The sequence below is a fragment of the Anoplopoma fimbria genome, chromosome 4 (genome assembly GCF_027596085.1).
Source record: "Anoplopoma fimbria isolate UVic2021 breed Golden Eagle Sablefish chromosome 4, Afim_UVic_2022, whole genome shotgun sequence".
Lineage (NCBI taxonomy): Eukaryota > Metazoa > Chordata > Actinopteri > Perciformes > Anoplopomatidae > Anoplopoma > Anoplopoma fimbria.
This window is the reverse complement of record NC_072452.1, coordinates 4,638,677-4,660,319: the sequence shown is the minus strand read 5'-3', so window position 1 is coordinate 4,660,319 and position 21,643 is coordinate 4,638,677. Positions and strand designations below refer to the sequence as shown.

The 21,643-nt window shown below is 39.1% G+C and overlaps 1 protein-coding gene across 1 annotated transcript in view; it reads right to left on the bottom strand.

The window, feature by feature from the left end:
* Positions 1 to 4,440: 4,440 nt before the first annotated feature.
* The window catches only part of il1rapl2 (interleukin 1 receptor accessory protein-like 2), a 327,856-nt gene continuing 310,653 nt past the window's right edge, over positions 4,441 to 21,643 (bottom strand). Inside the window, exons 12-18 of the mRNA XM_054597719.1 lie at positions 8,166 to 8,311; positions 7,926 to 8,003; positions 7,693 to 7,809; positions 5,786 to 5,908; positions 5,006 to 5,245; positions 4,808 to 4,838; positions 4,441 to 4,529 (exon numbers count right to left, since the gene is read on the bottom strand). Of these exons, the coding sequence (XP_054453694.1) occupies positions 4,441 to 4,529; positions 4,808 to 4,838; positions 5,006 to 5,245; positions 5,786 to 5,908; positions 7,693 to 7,809; positions 7,926 to 8,003; positions 8,166 to 8,311 (824 nt within the window). The remainder of the gene's footprint in view (positions 4,530 to 4,807; positions 4,839 to 5,005; positions 5,246 to 5,785; positions 5,909 to 7,692; positions 7,810 to 7,925; positions 8,004 to 8,165; positions 8,312 to 21,643) is intronic.

Sequence of the window (21,643 nt, the reverse complement as noted above, 5' to 3'; positions counted from 1 at the left end):
TGACGTCCCAAATCCAAACTTTACGATTACCACTTTGCGGTTCATGAGTATCAACCGAAAGTGTTGATGGCTGGGATTCAGCGGAATAGAAAACGATCAACCACAGCGTACATTTGCTCATGTATGTGGGAATGCACACCACAAGCGTCACGTCTATGAGACTTGCAGCTGGACTTTTGAACTCTGGTGACATTAAATGTTTTACTTCCTGAAATGCTGCTCAGTCCAGACAACAAAATACACAGGTGGGAATTTACATTTTCTCAGTTAATAGATTTGAATTTGATCCACTATCTTGCTAAGCTCTATGGAACCAGGTAACATGGGTACATTTGTTTTGTGATGATTAATAATTATTTGGACATACATAAAGAAATGTGATACAGTATCTCCAGTTTGACCAAAAGCCACAATCTGATAAAGTTCACAATAAATGAAGTACCTACCAAGAGTTGAGAGATCAGCAGGTCATTAAGATTCCTCCTCTAGGAAACATGAATGCCTGTACTAACTTTAATGGCAATAAATCCAATAGTTGTTAAGATATTTGAGACACACTCACCACTTTTAAGAGTAGGCTTAAGACCTTCCTTTTTGATAGCGCTCAAATTTTGTTTATTTTTCAAAACATTTCTTGTTACAGCCTGAAGACAGAAAATAGAATTAACAACCAACATGTAGGGGCTGCACGGTGGTGTAGTGGTTAGCACTGTCGCCTCACAGCAAGAGGGGCCCGGGTTCAATTCCCGGGCTGGACAACCTTCTGTGTGGAGTTTGCATGTTCTCCCCGTGTCAGCGTGGGTTCTCTCCGGGTTCTCCGGCTTCCTCCCACAGTCCAAAGACATGCAGCTTAGGTTCATTGATGACTCTGAAATTGCCCGTAGGTGTGAATGTGAGCGTGAGTGGTTGTCTGTCTATATATGTCTGCCCTGTGATAGGCTGGAGACCTGTCCAGGGTGAACCCTGCCTTCACCCATTGACAGCTGGGATCGGCTCCAGCACCCCCGCGACCCTTAACTGGATAAGCAGGTTACGGAAGAAAAAAACCCAACATGTATAAAATTACAACAGTAATTTAAACATATTAGTGGTAGGAAAATACAATTGCATAGGGACATGTACTAAAATCTGTATTGTGATGAGGACCAGTACTTCAAACCTTCAACATTTGTTTCAATTTATTTTATATTAAAATGGTGGAAGATGAATTAACCAAGTCTTAAGGTCACATTTGAGATTGTGGTTTAATTAGGTCTAAGTAATTGGAATATTAAGATATTAAGACATTTTACCTTTTACATTGTATCCCAATATTTAGAGAAATAGTGCAAAGGTTTTTCGGAAATACACTTGTTTTATCCCTTATGAGAGTTAAATGTAAACATTGATACCTCGGAGGTAGTTGTGTAGCTTAGTTTGCAGATAACCAGAAGCAGCGTTATCTAAAAGAACAAATAATAAATATTTGAAGTATTGTAATAATATGCAACTTTTCTTTCTCTGCAACATTATGTTTAATTATTACTTTAATATCTGGCTACTGAATGCATAGTGCTTCATACATTAAAAAAAAAGTGCTTGCCTTGTGTTAATGGTTACGTTTAAAATGTCTTTAATTGGTTTCTATTCACTGCAACATTGCCAGCTCAACATAGCTCAACTCCTATTCAATTTACAGAACCTCAGTTCAGCTCAGATTAGCCCAGCCGAGTGTGAAACAGTTTTTTAGTACGTAAGAGTGTGAGTCTGTTTCCCCTAATCGGACCAAAGGTTTTACAATGCCATCAATACGACCAGCAGAATTATAAGGGAATCAAAAATAACTGTGGGAGAAGAGGAAGTGGACCAGCAGTCAGGTAAATGTTAAAGAGAAGGAGAGTGGGAGGAGTAGGACACAGGAGGTGCATGCCAGCTGGAAGAAAAGACGAGGAAACAGCTTGCAGAGAGTCTGGTTGAGCAATAAACTGAAAATGAAATCAGACAAAGGGAAATTGGAGAAGTAGAAGAAAGGAGAAATAACATTTGTGTCAGACAACAGGCATCCAAGATCTATAAAACAACTCCTATATTTTTTTATTTGCTCTCAGTTAAATTATTTCAACCAATATATCCAAAGAATAGTCAAAGAAATTAGCAGAAATCAAAAGACAACCACTATACTGTATATTGCCATCGAATATAACTCAAATAATTAATAATTGTATCAAACAATCTCAAATATCAGAATTCATTGGTTCAAATAAGACAATGACGGTACCCTTTTGTAAATTCAGAACATTATCCATTTTGCTTAAATATTATGGTAATAATCTTGGTTTCTTAAAGCTCAAATAAGAATGTGGTCTGGTTCAGCTTGGAGTCCGGCTCTGTATGCAGTGAGGCCCCTTTGGCTGACTGGTAGTGGTCTTGATTCCAGAGTGACAGGTTGAAAACATCAGTCCGTTAGCAGGGTTGTACTGCTGTGAGCACCCACCCACCCCCACACCCATCCACCCATCAATCCACCCTTCATCCACCTATCCATCCATCAACCCATCCACCCTCCACCCATCCATCCATCCAATCCATCCATCTTCCACCCATCCATCCACCCACCCATCCATCCACCCTCCACCCATCCATCCAATCCATCCATCTTCCACCCACCAATCCATCCATCCTCCACCCATCCATCCCATCCATCCATCCATCCACCCACCAATCCATCCATCCAATCCATCCATCTTCCACCCATCCATCCATCCATCCTCCATCCATCCACCCACCAATCCATCCATCCTCCATCCATCAATCCATTCATCCGTCCACCAATCAATCCATCCATCCATCTACCCACCAATGAAAAGAGGACCAGAATAAAAGCAAAAAGAGGCTCTGGGTCTCACACAAAATGTGGAAGTTACAACTCCCACAGATAACATAAATTCTAGAGAACAAATCACTGTCTTGTATAGGTCTATGCATAAGTTATGGAAGCTGTACAGAGACTATTGTAACAAACATTAAAAACAAAGACTGGTTATAATGCTCATCAACCTTCTAAAAGCATACAATTCTTAAATAAAACAACGTAAAATAAAAATGTTTTTGGAGGGACATCTCCTTTTTTCCCTTTATCAGTTTTTATCATTTCTTCATGGCCGGACAGAAAACAAATATACTTTATCAACAAAAGACGTTTCTTCACCTCCATATTAAAAGAGGCTGCGAGTAATGATTGTGTCATTTACTCTTTTATCTATATTTATTTGATTATTTTTTTTATCTAAATGGGTGGTCATGCAAATAGAAAATGCCAAGTCCTTCATGATTTTAGCTTGGTGGTAAAAGATGTTAGGTCGCTTCTGGGCCAGCTCACCTCTTGATGAGTTCTCTAGTTGCTGATTACTGGGTTACAGGTGAGCTGGCTGGTTTGCAGTCTCTCAGTGACTATTAGCTCAAGAAGTAACCAGCCTTTTAGTCAGCTAGTCTTAAAAACTAGCTACATTTCAATATACACCAGCTAACTGTGCTTTCTCAGTAATTAAGTTTAGCAATTGCTTCACACATCAATTATTATCATGATATCTTGCTGGAATCCATTTCTTTTAAGTCAACCATTATAGCTTCAAAGTACCAAACCAGAAATTATATTTCAAGAGGTGGACTTGTTGTTTTAAGGTGGACTGGTATTCCAAAAATCATTGCTTGAAGTTTGCCTCCTTTACGGACAAGCCAACTAGTCCACAGGTAGACGGATACACTGAGAACTCCGCTAGATAGAAGGTGGACTGGCATTCTGAGATTACGCTACTTTTGTTTTTCAGTCAACCAATATTTCCGAGTAGTTAAGCGGCTGACAAATCAACTTTTTTTTCCGGGGTCCACAGCTGGTGTGTGAGCAGACAGCATTTCAAGATACTTGCTTCTTTTTGTGCTCCGAGATCCAACTTGGTAGCTTATTCAACAAACGCAGGACTCCTGTGTGCGCATACAAAGTATCCTGGACCTCTTCATTGACTTGTCCGGTTCATCACTTCTCATGTTCAATATTGTCGTCACACTCTCTGCACCAGTCAAAAGTGTATGACCAGTCATGTTGTATGTTAGTGCTCCTTTCTAATGATCAATAGCTAGCTTACAAACTAGCTTGTATCAGTTTTTACCCAGATGGTATATCCAAAACCAGCCTAGGACCAGTTTTACAGTCTGAATCTGTGTCTGTATGCAGTCCTCAGCCAGTATATCAAACAATTTTGAATCCATGACTTAAACATTTTAAAGCAGTCCTTTGTTCAATCTGCAGGCAGTCCTCAAGTCAAGCAGTTCTTCAAGAAAACCAAGGCTGTACACGTCCAAAAACCAGTCGACCAACCAGTCCATCCCGTTTCCAAAGCCACTGTAAAAACAGTCTCTAAACACTGCAATCCAGTACCAGTTGAGAAGTCCCTCTACCAGATGTCAGAGCTTAGTTCTCTGCTGGTGAGCGGTACAAAGGTGCTGTTCAGGTGGAGTTCTGGCTTCTTCCCAAGCGTACTGCTCTGAGGCACCTGGGGGAAAAAACACAGCAAAACAGTGATCAGCAGGAATCCTCCCCCAAATCACAAAACCTAGCAAGAAATCTACAATTGAAAAGAGAAAAAACAGGGTCTGCATTCTACAGTATATAAAGTACTATTGCATGCCAACAGTGCACCATGCCTCACATATATGACAACTATACTGCATATGACAGCTATTTACTAGTCTGTGAAAATAAATACATATTTTAGGTTGGATAACATGAAGATACTATTTTAATTCTACATTTTCTTTTATCCAAACAGACCTCTTGTTCCCCAGTGATCTGCTCTGAACCCCTGGGGAGAAAAGAGGGGTTTTATTTTTAATGTGATAAAACTCTGGGTACATGCACATAAACAACAGCATGGAAATGTAATGAAAGGATACACTGTGTTGGATGCTAGAAACTATCTAGGAACTGGGAAAAACAAACAAGAAGTGGACTTGTCTTGTTTTTCCCCACCTGTCCATTCAGCAGTGTCATGGGGATGTTGCAATAGACGTGGCGCCCCCCAGGGCCCAGAGTGGAGAACTGCACGGTGGAGGGTGGTGGGAAGGGAGGCGACAGGGAGGAAGGCTGTGGGGGAAGCTGGAACTCGTAGCTGCGGCAGAAGTGCCTCATTTGGGCCGCTGTGGCAGTGTGGCCGCCTCCCAGAGGCAACGTCATCTGGTTGTAGTCAGGGATCTCTGCTGCTAAGGCAACCTGTAGTGAGACAACATTACTTTCCGTTAACTTTCATCACCTAGAGTGTCAGTCCAAGAGGCAATTATACCTTAGTTCGTATGCCAATACTTTCATTTCTGTGAAAGCAAATAATCATCTTTGGATCCAGTCTGGTCCAATAATTGTGGATCTTTTAAATGTATTGTCAGACAATAGTGGAAAAACAGGCATCACAGCCAGGGTAGCAGCACTCGGACTTGTTGTCCTTGATGGGGCCAAACCATGGGCCATCAAGGTAATCATGCATACAGTGTGTTCAAGTACAAAGGAACCTAATTTGCCCTGTCTCTTTAAAATGTGTTTGACCCAAACACTTTAAAAAGAGCAAACATATGTGTATCATTGTTACATTTGTATTACATTTCAAATAACATGCCACTAGCCTGCATAAATGCCAACGCAAATTTTTTACAAGATTGTGTCAGGTACCAGGGAGTACCTGACACAATCTTGTTTTTTTAGAAACACCAAGCCTAAGTTACTACATCTATTTTAAGTAATACACATGCAATGGCTGACCTGATGATGTCCATGGCGACTTTCATTGGGAGGGGCCAAGGAGGCGGAAGTGGTTGTCATGGCAATGGTGGAGACGGTGGTCTGTAGGTCACCAAAGAGGCCCTGTTCCCCGGAGTCCATCACCTGTAACCATCGAAACACAGTTGCATAGTTTTCACTCAGATTTACACAAATATTTTATGTTTTCGAGATTTTATCTTGTAGATGTAACCACAGTGATAGGACACATATTGGTGGGTTGTGTATATAGATAAATAACACTTAACATATTAATTATACCGGTGTATTCCTCTGAACCATAGAGCTCCATTGTTGTCCAGAAAACATTCAAAACACATCAATGTTGCATACGATGACGTGTTCCTTTAAACACTCACTAGAGCACCAAATATGTTTACTCCCCAACTGAAAATAGTTCCTAACAGAAAACACTATTTACTGTTGTTTGAGTAGCTTTTGTTTATAAAATAAAAGTGTTCAGCATTTAGAGGAAATTATTTGGATGACTTTTTTAAGGCTTCGTACCAAAGACAAATATGGAAAGTAAAAAAATCATGTCGAACAAACACACTTGTCCTTTGTTGACATTACCAAAAATACAGAATAACATCTCATGGCCTTACTATTTAAGTGGATTACGTTCATTTGTATTTGGTTCAAGTTTACTGCGCAGTATTTTATACCACATAAAATATACCTCATTGTAATTCTGAAAGTTAGTCTCGAAACAACAGTTGCCACACGTCTTATGTCGTACCTCATATCAGTGCAGGTGTATGTATAGACAATAACTACTCAACACTTTGAGTGAAATGATCGCAAATGAAAGAGGTTCAGACAATACAAGGAGGATGAAATGTTAACTTTTGTTTGTTTCCTTTGGTCTGAAACTATCTTCCTAATGTTCACTCTGTTGCATTTATGTATTTAGTTCATTTCAGTTAATGCTATCCAAGTCCAAGTAGACTGGGACAGGGAAAAAACGTCACATGGATCCAGGCAGTCCGTTAAATGTCATCCTTCAAGGTTGCGGCGGCAGTGAGCTGGGTCAAAACACAGCTTATTGCAATTCAGTGTATGTTGCTGAGACGATGGATGGCTTGAATTCTTCAGAGTTCTTGCGTCATTTTTCAGGAAGTTAGGAAATGTTGGCCCATGAACTGAGTGAGCACTTTATCTCTTCTTGGCTACATTGTGTTGTAAAAGGTTCTCCAAGCATGGATAACTGCAGACTATCAGATGTGAGTTATACTGGCACTGTTCTCACCTGGCCTAATGAACAGAACGTAAGGTGTGAGCAGCCCATCTGCTCCGCTCATATAGCTCACTCTGTATTTGCTTCTCAGTGGTTATTCTCCAGTGCCAAGCAGCAGCAGAACATCTCTTTGCTAATCAGGGCATACACAACCCGAGGTGTTAACACATGGTAAACATGTACACATTTTTTCCCCCATTGTGACTCCAATTTTCATACATTACCTGTATTTAGCAGACATTTCAAAGGCCATCTGTTTGTTGTGAGTGTATGCGCCTCAAGGGGAGCATAAGTAAATGTGTAGACATTATTTCCGCAGCTATCTTTTCTTTTTTTAGTGTGCTCCTGGACATGCTATTGAGATAATGCTTTTCTGCCTTAACACTTGTAGCTATACACTATATGTTTGGTCCATGAGCAGAAGGAAAAGTGTGTCAGTGCTTATTCTTTAAACTGTGCAAATTCAACTGTTCTCTCTTAAGGTCTTAAGGTCTCTTAAAGTTTTACTTAAGGACCCAGTTGGGTTTAGCAAAAAAAAAAAAATATTGCTCTTTTGCACTTGGTAGTTAATGTGGAGGTTTTGGGGTTTTGCTCCTGCACAAAATGCAAGTGTCTACATGACAATTTTAGACTTCTGTTATCGGCAGTATACCTGGCGTCTGGACAACGTCTCTCTGCGTTTGGCAGGCATCTCGTAGACAACCTGTTTCCAAAACTTAGACGACAGCTCGTTGCTCTTAGGACCCCTCCACTTGATGATGGATAGAACCTGAGGAGAGGAGAAGAGATCATTGAGTCGTCTTATCGCTTCTATTCTCCAAGTGTGTAACGACACCCTTCAGATCCCTTCTTCTTTTCAACCCACTCTCTTGAACACTCGTATACCTTGATTGTATGTTTAAGTGCTTCCACCTCTTGGTAGTTGATGACATTCTTCAGGTCCGCACACTCTATCATGATCACCTGGACACACAGAAACACAGATTGTAGAGGCGGTTAAGATGCATCTCCCCATGTTGTGCAAAGTCCTTCACAACTTCAACAAACAAATGGAATAATGTGATCAGGGCACATGCCTTCCTCCCATATTTTTTGGTATTTCCAGTTAACTTCCCAAATCATCACCTTGATCTCCCCGGTAACCAGCATGGAGTGGAGGCGCGTCTCTATCTGGAAGATGCTCCACCCTCTCTTGGCAACGAACTCCGGAGTCAAAACGATGATTAAACGTCTGCTCTGCTCCACGCTACGAGCCAAGTCCTCAATGTAGGCTGGGAGAGAGAGAGGCATGGAGGCAAAGTTAAAGCTAAATAGAGCAAGCAGAGAGTAAGAGAGGGACCTCATTCAAAATGATGTGAAGATCAAAATGTAGTCAGTGCCTCGCAATTTACTTTTTTAGAAATACTGTAAAGCAGTACAAAAAAAACCTACCAAATTAAATCTATGGAAAGCGAATGTGTTCCTATTATTTTTTTTTTTTATCATTTACATAGACATAAATGATAAAATAGGATTTCACACTAAAATGATGATAACAAAGTAAGCTTTCCCTCTTCACCGTGATACTTGAAGAAATGGTATAACATTTTGATTATTTCTTGCTTGCCATGAGAAGAATAACATCAGCCTGGTGTCTGTGCGTTTAGCATGTAGCTTGTTAGCCTAGCTTAGCATTTAAGCTAAAGGGGGTAAAGCTATCCTGGTTCTGTCCAAACTGAAAACACCTACCAGCACTTCTAATGCTGACTAATCAACATCTTATGTCTCATTTGTTAAACTTTCACAAAAGGAGTAATGTAAAAACTAGTTGTGGTAACAGATGGAAATATCATCTGTAAGTATTTCCTGGCAAACAACAGCTGGGTGCGGTTGAATGTGCAGCTTCCATTGGCGTCTTTACAGTAAAGGTTCTAAGGTTGGTATATAAATAAGACGTAAGCGTTGTTAATTGGTGTTTTATTTGCGAAGCTTGCCTTACCTTTCTTGACTTAAGCTCTGTTTTGGATGTACAGATATGAGGTTGATATCAAAGGGCCTCATTTACCAACCACTCTCAAAGAGGCCATATTATGCTTTACCACTTTTTCCCTTGCCTTTAGTGTGTTCTATATATTTTTGTACATGTAAAAGGTCCGTAGAGTTGTATAGCTGAAGTCCACACCTAAAGGGAGTCACAGTCCCCCTCAGAAGGGGGAGGGTAAGCTGCCTGAAACGGCTCAATTTAATTCTCGCCTTCACTTCCGTAACATTATGAGTCATGATGTTACGGAAGTGAAGGCGCTAGTTCGTCGCGCCCTCAAACAAAGCCAGGAAACGGGAGCTGGATGCTCCGTTGGAATAATTTGGTTTGCGACCGTCATGTCAAACAGACGCTGTGTTCTGCTCTGCGAAAGGAAGTGTTCTTTGTATAAACCCTCAAAGGAAGATGACCTGAATAAGAAGTGGCTAAATTTACTGCAATTTACCGAGGACAACTTTTAAAACTGGACACAGTTTACGGCTGTTTTATCTAAACGCTTACTACTGAAAGACGAGGGCGGTTCAGGATCACATCCGGTAAGTAGATATATTATTTGTAGATGTGTAATGTCTAAAAAACCAAGGCAGCTAACGTTACTAAAATGAGAACCGTGAGCACCAACAACATCTACAGGAACAGCTGTCTACAAGGTTGTGTTCCCCAAGTAAAAGAAGGGTGAATGCACTGCAAAGCCAGTTAAAACAGACCCTACATACAGTAAGTTTTAAAATATCTTTATTTTTTTAAAACAAACATAATGTTTGCGAATTACCTTTTGAATATAAATAAGAAAGGAAGCATACTTAGTTTAAAACCAAAAAAAACAACTAATTCAATTATGGGTGTAACAAAACTCATGGTTCGGTTCGTATCACGGTTTTGAGTTCACGGATCGGATAATTTTTCGGATCAGCAAAGAAAAAGGGGAGGACAAATATAACTTTGCTTTCCAGTTTTTACTTAAAGAACTTCAAGAACACTTAAAGCAAAGAACTTTGGGCTGCATTGCCAAACACAACAACCCGTCTGTTCCTTGGAGAATGCGGTGTAGGAGAATATAATGCCAAGCTGGCTGTATAGCTGAAAGATAAGTTTCTTGCCAAAACTTTTAGTGAGGAAGGCATATCCTTCATATCAGTACTCATCTGAAGCGACACCAGACTGTGCCTCTTGCATTTGTAGGATGTACATTTCAAACTAATGTACATGGCATTTTGAACTCACACAAAACCAGGAAACACAGCAGCAACACCTTAAAGGACTTTAAAGCTGAAGTTAATGATCATGACATTTATTGATAACTTATGAGGGCATATAGAGCTCTGTTAGCTTTTAATGGACACAGAAGCAACTGGACATGTTCTTTCTTTAGCTGTAGCTTAACATAACTCTGTAGTTTGATACTGAACATCCTTGTACTGTATACTGTTATGGAATTTGTCCCATGTATGCAATTGTTTGCATACATGTGACAAAAATAGGAAAAATCATTCTATCAATGTATTAATGTTACATTTTACTTTGGAATAATCACATTAAGTCAATGTAATAAAAGTTTAAGTCTGAGGAAAATCACATTGGTTCAGTGATTGTGATAGTTTCAATATAAATAGTTTAATTACATCCAACAAACATGAATGGCTGAAGTGATTGGGGTCCCTGATAATCGTGTTGGCGTTTTCCTGCACCAATGGGTGTTGAGGTCCTCCATTGATGGCAGCTATGTCCTGGTGATGTGCAGAAGTTTATATTCACATCAAATGTGCATACTTGTAATTATTTTTGAATGGATGAGGCCGCTGAATTGGGACACAGCTTATCTGTATGACATCAACTGACAGGAAGTAAAGAAGGACCCAAGCTGTTGCCTAGCAACGTAATTCCGTTGAAATGAGCTAAAACGGAGCGTTTTAGACAGAGGAAGAATTCAATATATACAGACAGACAGTCTGAGAAAAATAAAGAGTTTTTTGAACATTAAAGCTTGTAAACATCTGCTAGTAGAAACCCAAAATACCTGTTTTATACCTGTAAATTACATGATGTGTGTCTTTTAACAACACTGTAAGCTATCTTAACAATGTCAACTGGAAATTATGCTATTACATACCAAGATCTATTATTAAATGTTGCCTTTCTTTGGGGATATTAATATGTAAATGAGCACTTCAGTGGGAACATCTGTTTATTTTTTTGCATTGTATGTCTTTATTGGATAGTATATGGTGTAGAGAATATTACGATCTTTAATAATTTAGCAACGGGGCCTGTTTAATACCGGGTTTCTAAATGCATCCCTACCTTCAGATAACGTAAAACGCACAAAGCTCTCGCTAGAGCCAGTGTCCATTCTGGGCTGCTGTTAGGATGAATATTATATTCAATACCTGCCAATAAACGCTCCTAAATGTTACACACTGTCCCTTTAAATTATGACAGTCAAGTGAGGGATGTAGGTGAATTCATCCTTCAAGTAATCAGAAAGCATTTTACATTTTTCCAAAATGTTCAACTAAATATATATATATATATATATTTAATTGTTTTCATTTTATTAAATATTAATGGGAGTAATGATTTCATGTTGTTCACATTTATTAGGAGGTCATATGTTAAACTTGGCTTTGAAAGTGATCAGAAAAGTGATTTCTGAAATGAAAATATAACCAGCGATGCTTAGTTTGAAATAATTCAAACTAAGTGTTACCAGCCCTGTACTTGTGTTCTCTCACTCACTCTTTGTCTCTCTTCACAGGTAAAAAGGACTGTGATGCCTATCTGTCCTATACAAAAGCCCTAAACTGACATGATTCAAACACTCTTGAAGTTAATTAATTGGTTTCCTAGAGAAAACAAGAAATTTCATTAAACTCTTGGGTCAAATCATCTGATGTTGAATGTTTTTAAAACAGCACAGCTTTAGCTTACAGTGATGGACTTGGGGAAATTAGTTGAAGGATACTTACTGTTTAAAAAAAAAGTTGTTAACCAGGGTACATACAAAATACATAAATGGAAATAAGATTAAATGTATTATTATAGGAAAACTCTGGGAAAGGGAAAAATGCTTAATTTTGTGTTGCGTAGCCAGAGATAATTTCCTTTTTTTTAGCAACAGAAAAATGTTGTATGTATGTTAACATCATATTTGAAAACTGGACGTAGTCACATGTGTATTCCGCTATCTTCACCAAGTCCATCTTTGTCAGCTCGATATGGGCTGTTTCAATTCATCTAATGCAGCTGATTTAACCCAAACATTCGAAGTAATATGAGGAAAACAATCTTTTGCTTTTTCGTGATAAACTAATTCATTATTTCATTATCTCAAGATTACAATAATAACAATAATGATTATTTTCTGTTCATCAATATTCGATTTTGTAAAATGTTTTTAAGAAACTAAATGTTCTTGTTCTTCTTATCATCTCCCATATATCAGCAAAAAATATAAACTGATCTTAATATGACATCTGAAAATCAAGTGAAAGTTGTTATTCCTAATGGTCACACTTTGGTCTAGCACCACCATCAGGCTTCAGCCATTATTCCCCTCGTCTTGCTTTGGGTGCATGTTATGTTACACCTTGCTGCTGTTCTAAAGTTACAAATGAGTTTAACGTTACTTTACGTCACTGCAAACCTTTAGAATCATAAAACACTTTGTAGGCATTTTTAATTTTTCCTAAATTCTCAATTACAATAATGAATCATATATCAATATAATTTTTTTATTTTTTATTTTTTATTTTTTTTTATTGCAAGATCATATCAAGGCCAGATCAGTATTTAACAATGCTGACACAGACCAATTAACATAACCTGCATATCTTTGGACTGTGGGAGAAACTGGAGAACCCGGAGGAAACCCACAGATTGCATGTGCTGAAATAATGTAGATTAGTGTTATTGCCATCTGAAGAAGGAATTCACTTCCTCTTTCAGTGACAGAATAATTAACAGAAACTGCTCATATTTATATAGTGGGAGGAAACCGGAGTACCCGGAGAAAACCCACAAATTAGGTGTAAATTTTTTGAATATCTGTACATTAGTCTTACCATTCATCTGAATAATCCAGGGGGGTCAACTCAAAGGCAGCTTGTTCATAAGAGCTGGTGTCCATGTCTTCTTCCAGGTGAATCATTGTAACATAACAATGGTTTAGGGCTTGACCGGGGGTGATTCTTTTCTCAGCATCCAGTTCCAGCAACCGTTTTAGGAGGTGTAAAAATGCCATTCTGTCTCCATGCATAACATCGTCACCTTCCTCTGAGTAGCGCTCTATTGCTTCATCCAAATTTCCGACACTGTCGAAAAACCATTTTGAAATTTGCGGCTGGATACCGGTTGCCTTCATGTACTCTTCTGGTGTCTTTAGTCTCCATCCTGGATTGATTGAGCCCTGCTCCCTGTTGAAATACTGGTAGGTGTTCTTCCCAGCATTCAGCAGATGATCTTCCGGCTGACCGAGAAGATGAAAAACAGTTTTCATCATGTGGTATGTCGATTCTCCGGCAAATAGGTTCCGGCGAAAATACAGGTCTGCCATGACACATCCCAGTCCCCACATGTCGATGGCTTCAGATATGGGGAGGCCCAAGTTCACCTCTGGAGCTCTGTATGCAATTGCCTGAAAAGTCATTCCATTCTTTACTTTGGAGGCTGGAATGGCCAAACCAAAGTCAATTAATTTGACCCTGTAGGGCTCATCTTGGTGGTTGACGAGCATAACGTTGTCAGGTTTCAGGTCTGTGTGAATGATGCCAATACTCTTCAAGGCTTTAAATGCTACAAGCAGCTGATGTGTTATGGGGCGGATTTCAAATGTAGTCAATGGTGCATGTCTCTGTACCAGAAAGTCCTTAAGGCTCTTGTCCAGCATCTCGAAGGCGAGGCAAGACATGTCTTGGTAAATAAAATTGTCAATGAATCTCACCAAGTAGTTTTTCTCTGGGTCAAGGGTCCTGAGTTGTTCCAGCATTTTCACTTCTCTTACGTGATCTTTAACGTCTTTGTGGATTTTGATGGCCGTGATCTCGTTTGTTTTCAAGTTGACACACTTGGCAACTTTGCCAAAACCTCCTTCTCCAATAAAGTCCAATATTTTGTATCGTAACGAGTTGTTGCAGAGTACGTCATATGTTTGGACCTGAAATGGTTTGTTTGGAGTTGGAGGATCACAGTTGTCTGCTATGGGTTCTGCGCCCTCGTACCTGGAGCTGTTTGTGTTTGAGACTTTAGCTCTTGAGTCAGTTGATTCCATTTGCCATTCGAAATCACTGAGGGGATCGTGCCGGTCATCTGAATCATATGGGGGGGAGACAACCATCAACTTAAAGGCAGCTTGTGCATAAGCGTTGGTGTTCATGTCCTCTACCAAGTGAGACATTGTGACAAAACAATGTTTTAGGGCTTGGCCAGGCGTGACTCTAGTTTCAGCATCTGTATCGAGCAACCGTTGTACGAGACCTAAAAATGCCATTCTGTCTCTATGTTCAACAATATCATTTGCGTTTGGGATTTGCTCTACTACTGCCTCTAAATTTCCGACAGTGTCAAAAGTCCACTCTGAAATTTTCGGCTTGATTCCGTTTGTCTTCTTGTACTCTTTAGCTGTCTTTAGTCTCCATCCTGGATTGGTTTTGCCCTTATCCCTGCAGAAATACTGGCAGGTCTTCTTCCCAGCATTCAGCAGGTGATCTTTTGGTTGTCCGACCAGATTGCAAACAGTTTTTATTATATGATATGTGGAATCTTCAGGGAAGAGGTTTTGGCCCAAAAACAGGAATGCCATGACACATCCCAGTCCCCACATGTCGATGGCTTCAGATATGGGGAGGCCCAAGTTTACCTCTGGAGCTCTGTATGCACATGGTTGCATAATCGTTCCATCCTTTACTTTGGAGGCTGGAATTGCCAAACCAAAGTCAATCAATTTTATCTTGTAGGGCTCATCCTGGTGATTGACAAGCATAACGTTGTCAGGTTTTAGGTCTGTGTGAAGAATGCCAATACTCTTCAAGGCTTTAAATGCTACAAGCAGCTGACGTGTTATGGGGCGGATTTCATTAAGAGACAATGGTGCCTCTCTCTGCAACACAAAATCCCAAAGGCTCTTGTCCAGCATCTCGAAGGCGAGGCAAGACATGTCTTGGAAGATAAAACTGTCAATGAATCTCACCAAGTTGTTTTTCTCTGGGTCAAGGGTCCTGAGTTGTTCCAGCATTTTCACTTCTGTTACGTGATCTTTAACGTTTTTGTGGATTTTGATGGCCGTGATCTCGTTTGTTTTCAAGTTGACACACTTGGCAACTTTGCCAAAACCTCCTTCTCCAATAAAGTCTAATATTTTGTATCGTAACGAGTTGTTGCAGAGTATGTCATGTGTTTGTACCTGAAATGGTTTGTGTGGAGTTGGGGCATCACAGTTGCCTGCTATGTGTTCTGCGACCTCATACCTGGAGCCGTTTGTGTTTGAGACTACAGCTCTTGGGTCAATTAATTCCATGTAACCCTCGAAATTGCTGAGAGCTTCATCTGAATCATTTGGGGGGGAGACGACCATCAACTCAAAAGCAGATTGTCCATAAGAGCTTGTGTCTATGTATTCTGCCAGGTGAAGCATTGTGACAAAAGGATGTTCTGAGGCTTGCCCGGGCGTGATTCTCATCCCAGCATTTGGATTGAGTAACCAACATAGGAGATCTAAAAATTCCATTGTGTCTTCATGTTCAACAAAAGAATTATCATTTGAGTAGAACTCTACTGCGTCCTCCAAATTTCCGACACTGTCAAAAATCCACTCTGAAATTTTCGGCTTGATTCCGTTTTTCTTCTTGTACTCTTTAGGTGTATTTAGTCTCCATCCTGGATTGGTTTCGCCCTTATCCCTGCAGAAATACTGGAAGGTCGTCTTCCCAGCATTCAGCAGGTGATCTTTTGGTTGTCCGACCAGATTGCAAACAGTTTTCATCATGTGGTATGTCGAATCTCCAGGAAAGAGGTTCCGGCCAAAAAAAAGGAATGCCAAGACACATCCCAGTCCCCACATGTCGATGGCTTCAGATATAGGGAGGCCCAAGTTCACCTCTGGAGCTCTGTATGCACATGGTTGCATAATCGTTCCATTCTTTACTCTGGAGGCTGGAATTGCCAAACCAAAGTCAATCAATTTAACCCTGTAGGGCTCATCCTGGTGATTGACGAGCATAATGTTGTCAGGTTTTAGGTCTGTGTGAATAATGCCAATACTCTTCAAGGCTTTAAATGCTACAAGCAGCTGACGTGTTATGGGGCGGATTTCATTAAGAGACAATGGTGCATGTCTCTGCAACACAAAATCCCAAAGGCTCTTGTCCAGCATTGTGAAGGTGAGGCAAGACATGTCTTGGTAGATAAAACTGTCTATGAATGTCACCAAGTTGTTTTTCTCTGGGTCAAGGGTCCTGAGTTTTTTCAGCATTTTCACTTCTGTGACGTGATCTTTAACATCTTTGTGAATCTTGATGGCCGTAGTCTCGGATGTCTTTAAATTGACACACTTTGTAACTTTGCCAAAACATCCTTCTCCAATAAAGTCCAATACAAGGTATCGTACAGATTTGTTGCAGAGTAAGTCATGTTTTTTTACCTGCAATGGCGCAGGCGCTGATTCTTTGTTCATTTTGTTTCCTTTATATGAGGTTAGGTAAGAAATTTTTGTTATTAAATGTTCCCAAACTGTATCAGAGTTGAGAAAATTTCAAACAGGTCTGTCTTCCAGGCTGAGAGTTGGATTCTGACTTGCTGTCAAACCTCTTACATAGACTTCAAGACATTCCGGAATGTGACATCACAGCATCATTAAGTTGTCATAGCATCAAAGCCAACATGACATCACGTTCTAAAACACTGAAAGCCATATGTAAATTCTACAACATCAAAGCCATATGTAAGGTCCAGAACATTAAAGTGGGTCTATGACATCACAGCCAACTCTGCATTCTAAATTCTCTTTTTTTTCCAAAATTAAGCTGGCTTCACTAGCCTATAGTATATAGTGTTTTATATAGTATGTATAGTATAGTAGTATTCTAAAGTATTGCCAAAGCACTGTTTAAAGTGTCTGTTAAGTCACTATCTATTGTCGGAGGAGGTAACAAAGTGGTCATGGAGCCTTTGGCCCACTGATGGAATTATTGCTCTATTTATATATTTAAATCATTACAAACTGGGTGTCTGTGGTGACATTCCTGTACACAAACGCTGTACATTTCCCCTTTGTATACACACAACAATGTAAATACTTGAAATTATAAACTAACCAGGACTAATCTTAAGAATTGGCACATTAAATATTGACATCAGTTTTCCAGATAGCAGGAAAAAATTTCAAAGGAATAAATAAAGAGAAAAAGTACAACAAATTAAGAAGATATTTCTCTAAAACCCCCTTTAGCAGTCTTCACAAAGAGTCTGACATTCATCAATGTTTTCTTATTTGGGATTTGTTCTTAGGTAAGAACACAAATGTATAGAAACTCAAGAGCACACCTAAGTGTTGGTTATTGTATTTATTTTTTTTAAATTTTGAATAATTATTTTCATTATTTATAAAAGTATCATGGTCTTTTGAAATAACTAAACAATAAACTTTCACTTAAATACTAAACGAGTAAAAGTATCCCATGGCTCTTTTTTGTATTAATGAATATCCAGTATACTGACACTACTAACTATTCACATCCACTTCAGAACTATTGATGTTAAATGTTTAGAGTAGAGGTATAAATTGTAGTCAAAAAATGTATTTCAGTCCTTATTGACAATTTTCCCATAAGAATGCACATAAAAATCAATAAATAAAGTAAAAGGTAAACAAAAATCGTATCAAAAAGTGTAGACCAACATTTCACTTCTAGGTTTCCCCCCCAAAAATTCAAAATGTTTCATAATAAAAAATAATCATACCTCTGTCTGTGTTTACTGTGCTATTTCTTTTACTATTTTTTTGTATACAAAGTGAACTAAACATTTTCAATTCACTTAATAACCTTAATTAATGTTTTCAATGGTTCAATGGTTTTAGATACTAAGTTTTTTAACATCCATTTGTGGTTTCCAATGAAACTTATGTCAAATATCACGCTTTTTCCATTTCAACATAATTTATCATAATTTTTTTATTTATTAATTTACTGATTACCAACTATGGTAAACTTTTTTCTTTTGCTCCATCCTTTTTGGACTTTTTTATAGACTAGTTTAACTTTTCCTTTCAATTTCTGTGTGTGCACACAGCCCTGCAGTCTCGTGCCCTTTTATTGGGATTTGCAGGCCGTTTACTTGCAAATGAAGATCAATTGAAACATGCCCTTAATAGACGAGGGTAATGGGATTGATCCTAATAATATAATAGGTACAAACCACTACCAACTTAAAACTAACTTGGTTATTTCATTTAACATTACTTTCTGAATTAACACTAGTTACCTACAAAGTTCTTCCATGTTTGAACGAGAACTAGAACATTTCTTCTCCCCTCTGTTGCCTTGGGCTGAAGAATCATAAACAGTTGGCTATAATGAAATGAACTATAGATACCTTTAATGAACTCAGATGATCAAAATTATATATAAAATACGAAATGAATAAAGTTAGAAAAAAGTGTTTTTCATTTATTACAAAAGGAAGATGCAGAAATAAACAACAACAACAACAGTTTATAAAGGGGAAACACCCCTGTATAGCATGTCCTCTTTTTGCTGGCGCCATCCTTCCAATCATTTTGTTCAGAAATGATTGAAATGACTGACAGGACTTTATAGTAGAGTGACGGAAATGCTTGTGCAAGAGCATTGGCTCTGGCACAGCGCAGTGGAATCAGCTCTTAAACGGGGATCAGAGTTTGCTGATACACCACCATCAGCTTTCACTTAAAAGTTAGGGAGGGAAATGTGAACTTGAGTTAGTGAACCTGCAGGTGATGAGATGTGAAAAGTGAACGAAACAAATTCAATTCAATTCAGTTTATTTTGTATAGCCCAGAATCACAAATTACAAATTTGCCTCAGAGGGCTTTACAATCTGTGCACATGCGACATCCTCTGTCCTTCCCTCACATCGGCACAGGAAAAACTCCCCTAAAAAACCCCTTTAACAGGGAGAAAAAAGGAAGAAACCTATGGTAGAGACAGAGGAGGGATCCTTCTCCCAGGATGGACAGAACGCAATAGATGTCATGTGTACAGAATGAGCAGCATAACAGAGATACAACACATTCAATGTATATGACATAAATGATTCATATATTAAGACTACTTATAATAACAGCAGCAAATAATAAAAACAAATCAATACAGTCACGAGTTCACCGCAGTTTAAAAAGCTTCTTTTCATCCTCACTGTGGCGCTGTTGCTTCACACCGAGCCCAGCACAAACTCATCCTCCCAAACTGTCCGGTTTCAAATGATTCGTTTCATACATTCTCAATGATTTTTTTTGTAACCCAGGTCACTGAAATCGCAATTATTTTTCCATTTTTTTTTTATTTCCAGTTAGCGTAAATGTCTGAAAACTGTGTTCTGTGAAAAAAACAGATTGCCTCTCTTTGTATGTCTCTCTCCTCCTACCAATCCCTTCGCCTGCTAACTAAATTAATGACAGAGACTCTCCAACAACACATTGCAATTTCACGCTCAATTTGAGGGGCACAAATAGAACATCCCAAAAATTCACTCCCTTTCTTTCTCTCTTCTGCTCTGCTACTCTGTCTCTCTCTCTTCCCTTCACAGTTAACCTCCTCCTCCTCCTCCTCCCTCCTGCCACCTCACTTCCATCTTCCTGTTCTCTATTTTTGAGGATTATGTAAATCAATTAATGAAATAACACAAACCAACGACCCCGTCCCCACCTCTCCCTATTCCCGTTGTTTGTTTCTCGCTCCCTGTGTTCATTTCGGAGGGCTAATGGAGTGGATAATTGAATGGTGTGTTTTAGGTCGCATTGCCATGTTGCTCTGTCAATGGCTTTGGTGAGCATTGAAAAGGCGACTCTCCGTGTGTGTGATTCACTCATTAATTTTTCACACTGTGTAACCTTTAGTTCGTATGCGGCTCAGAGAGCGTGCGGTTATGCACAGTGGACATTTGTTTTTGGGATGTTTTCAGGCCACAGAGAGGGACCCTCATTTTTAGAGGAAATATGACTTTCTCATCGGTGTGTTGTGAGCGTGCATAATTTTTGCCATGGGGCCATTCATTATGAACCATATTTAAGTAAATTTATTTATGTATTTCAGGGGAAAATTTTAAATATTGCAGAGAACACACGTTTGTTTCTTTATAGCCACATTATCAAGTTATTTTCAGCAGCTACATTATTTTTTAGGATGTTTCTTGGACAAGCTGAAGTAAGGGTTATAAAATGCTAATGCACAGGGAATAATGGCTCAATATTTTATTTTAAGCATTAGTTTGATACTTCAGTTGAAGTAACCAGGTGCCTTAGAGACTACTGAAATGCTTTATGGTGTTTTTAATACAATGAGTACCGTATTTTCCGCACTATAGGGCGCACTGGATTATAAGGCGCACTGTCAATGAATGGTCTATTTTCGATCTTTTTTCATATATAAGGCGCACCGGACTATAAGGCGCATTAAGCGAAACAAAACAGTCAGTCAGTCAAACTTCCTCCACTTCCGTACCATTGATTCATTAATGTTGAATTCTCTCGCAGCTGCTCTATTCCCATGTTCTACTGCGTGACTGATAGCCTTGAGTTTGAAGTCCGCGTCGTAAGCGTGTCTCTTGACAGGAGCCATGTTGGGTCCTTATACACACACACTGTAATATGATGGTGAAGCACAGTATGTATTACTCCGCATTATCGCTCCTGACTACGGTGGCCAGTGATGCTGCTGCGGTGCGGCTTTGTAGTTTACTAAGTCTACTAAAACATGTTGACAGAGCGCCGTGTACCACACAAAATCGCTTCGAGGTCAGTAAGCACAACCAGAATTAATCCATATATAAAGCGCTCCGGATTATAAGGCGCACTGTCGTTTTTTGAGAAAATTAAAGGCTTTTAAGTGCGCCTTATAGTGCGGAAAATACGGTAGGTATATTCCATAGTCAGTCTTCTGAATCACATAGTCACATTGTCTAAATCAAAGTACAAACTGAGATGCATATGTTGTCTACACTTGTGACTTGACAAAAAATAAAAAAAAACTCACAAGAACAAAAAAAAAAAATCAATTGTAGAATATCTTGGATACCTGGTTATTAGGTTTTGATGAACCGTCACATTCCCTGCAGCTAGCAAGGCCCGAGATGAGTTTAACAAAGATGGATGTGTGTGTGTCTGTGTGTGTGTGTGCTGAGAGTACTGACAGATCTGTTTTTTTACTCATATTCTGTAAGGCCACAATGCCCTGCAAAAGTGTCTTGAAGTTTTTAATCATTAAACAGTTTCAGTGGGCGGTTTAAATAGGGAGAGAATTTCCATTTGTGGTTGTGAGCACTAACAGCTGCAATACATGCAGCCAGCGTTCAGTGCAATCCTCACACTTTTTGTATATTAGTAAAAGGAATAGGG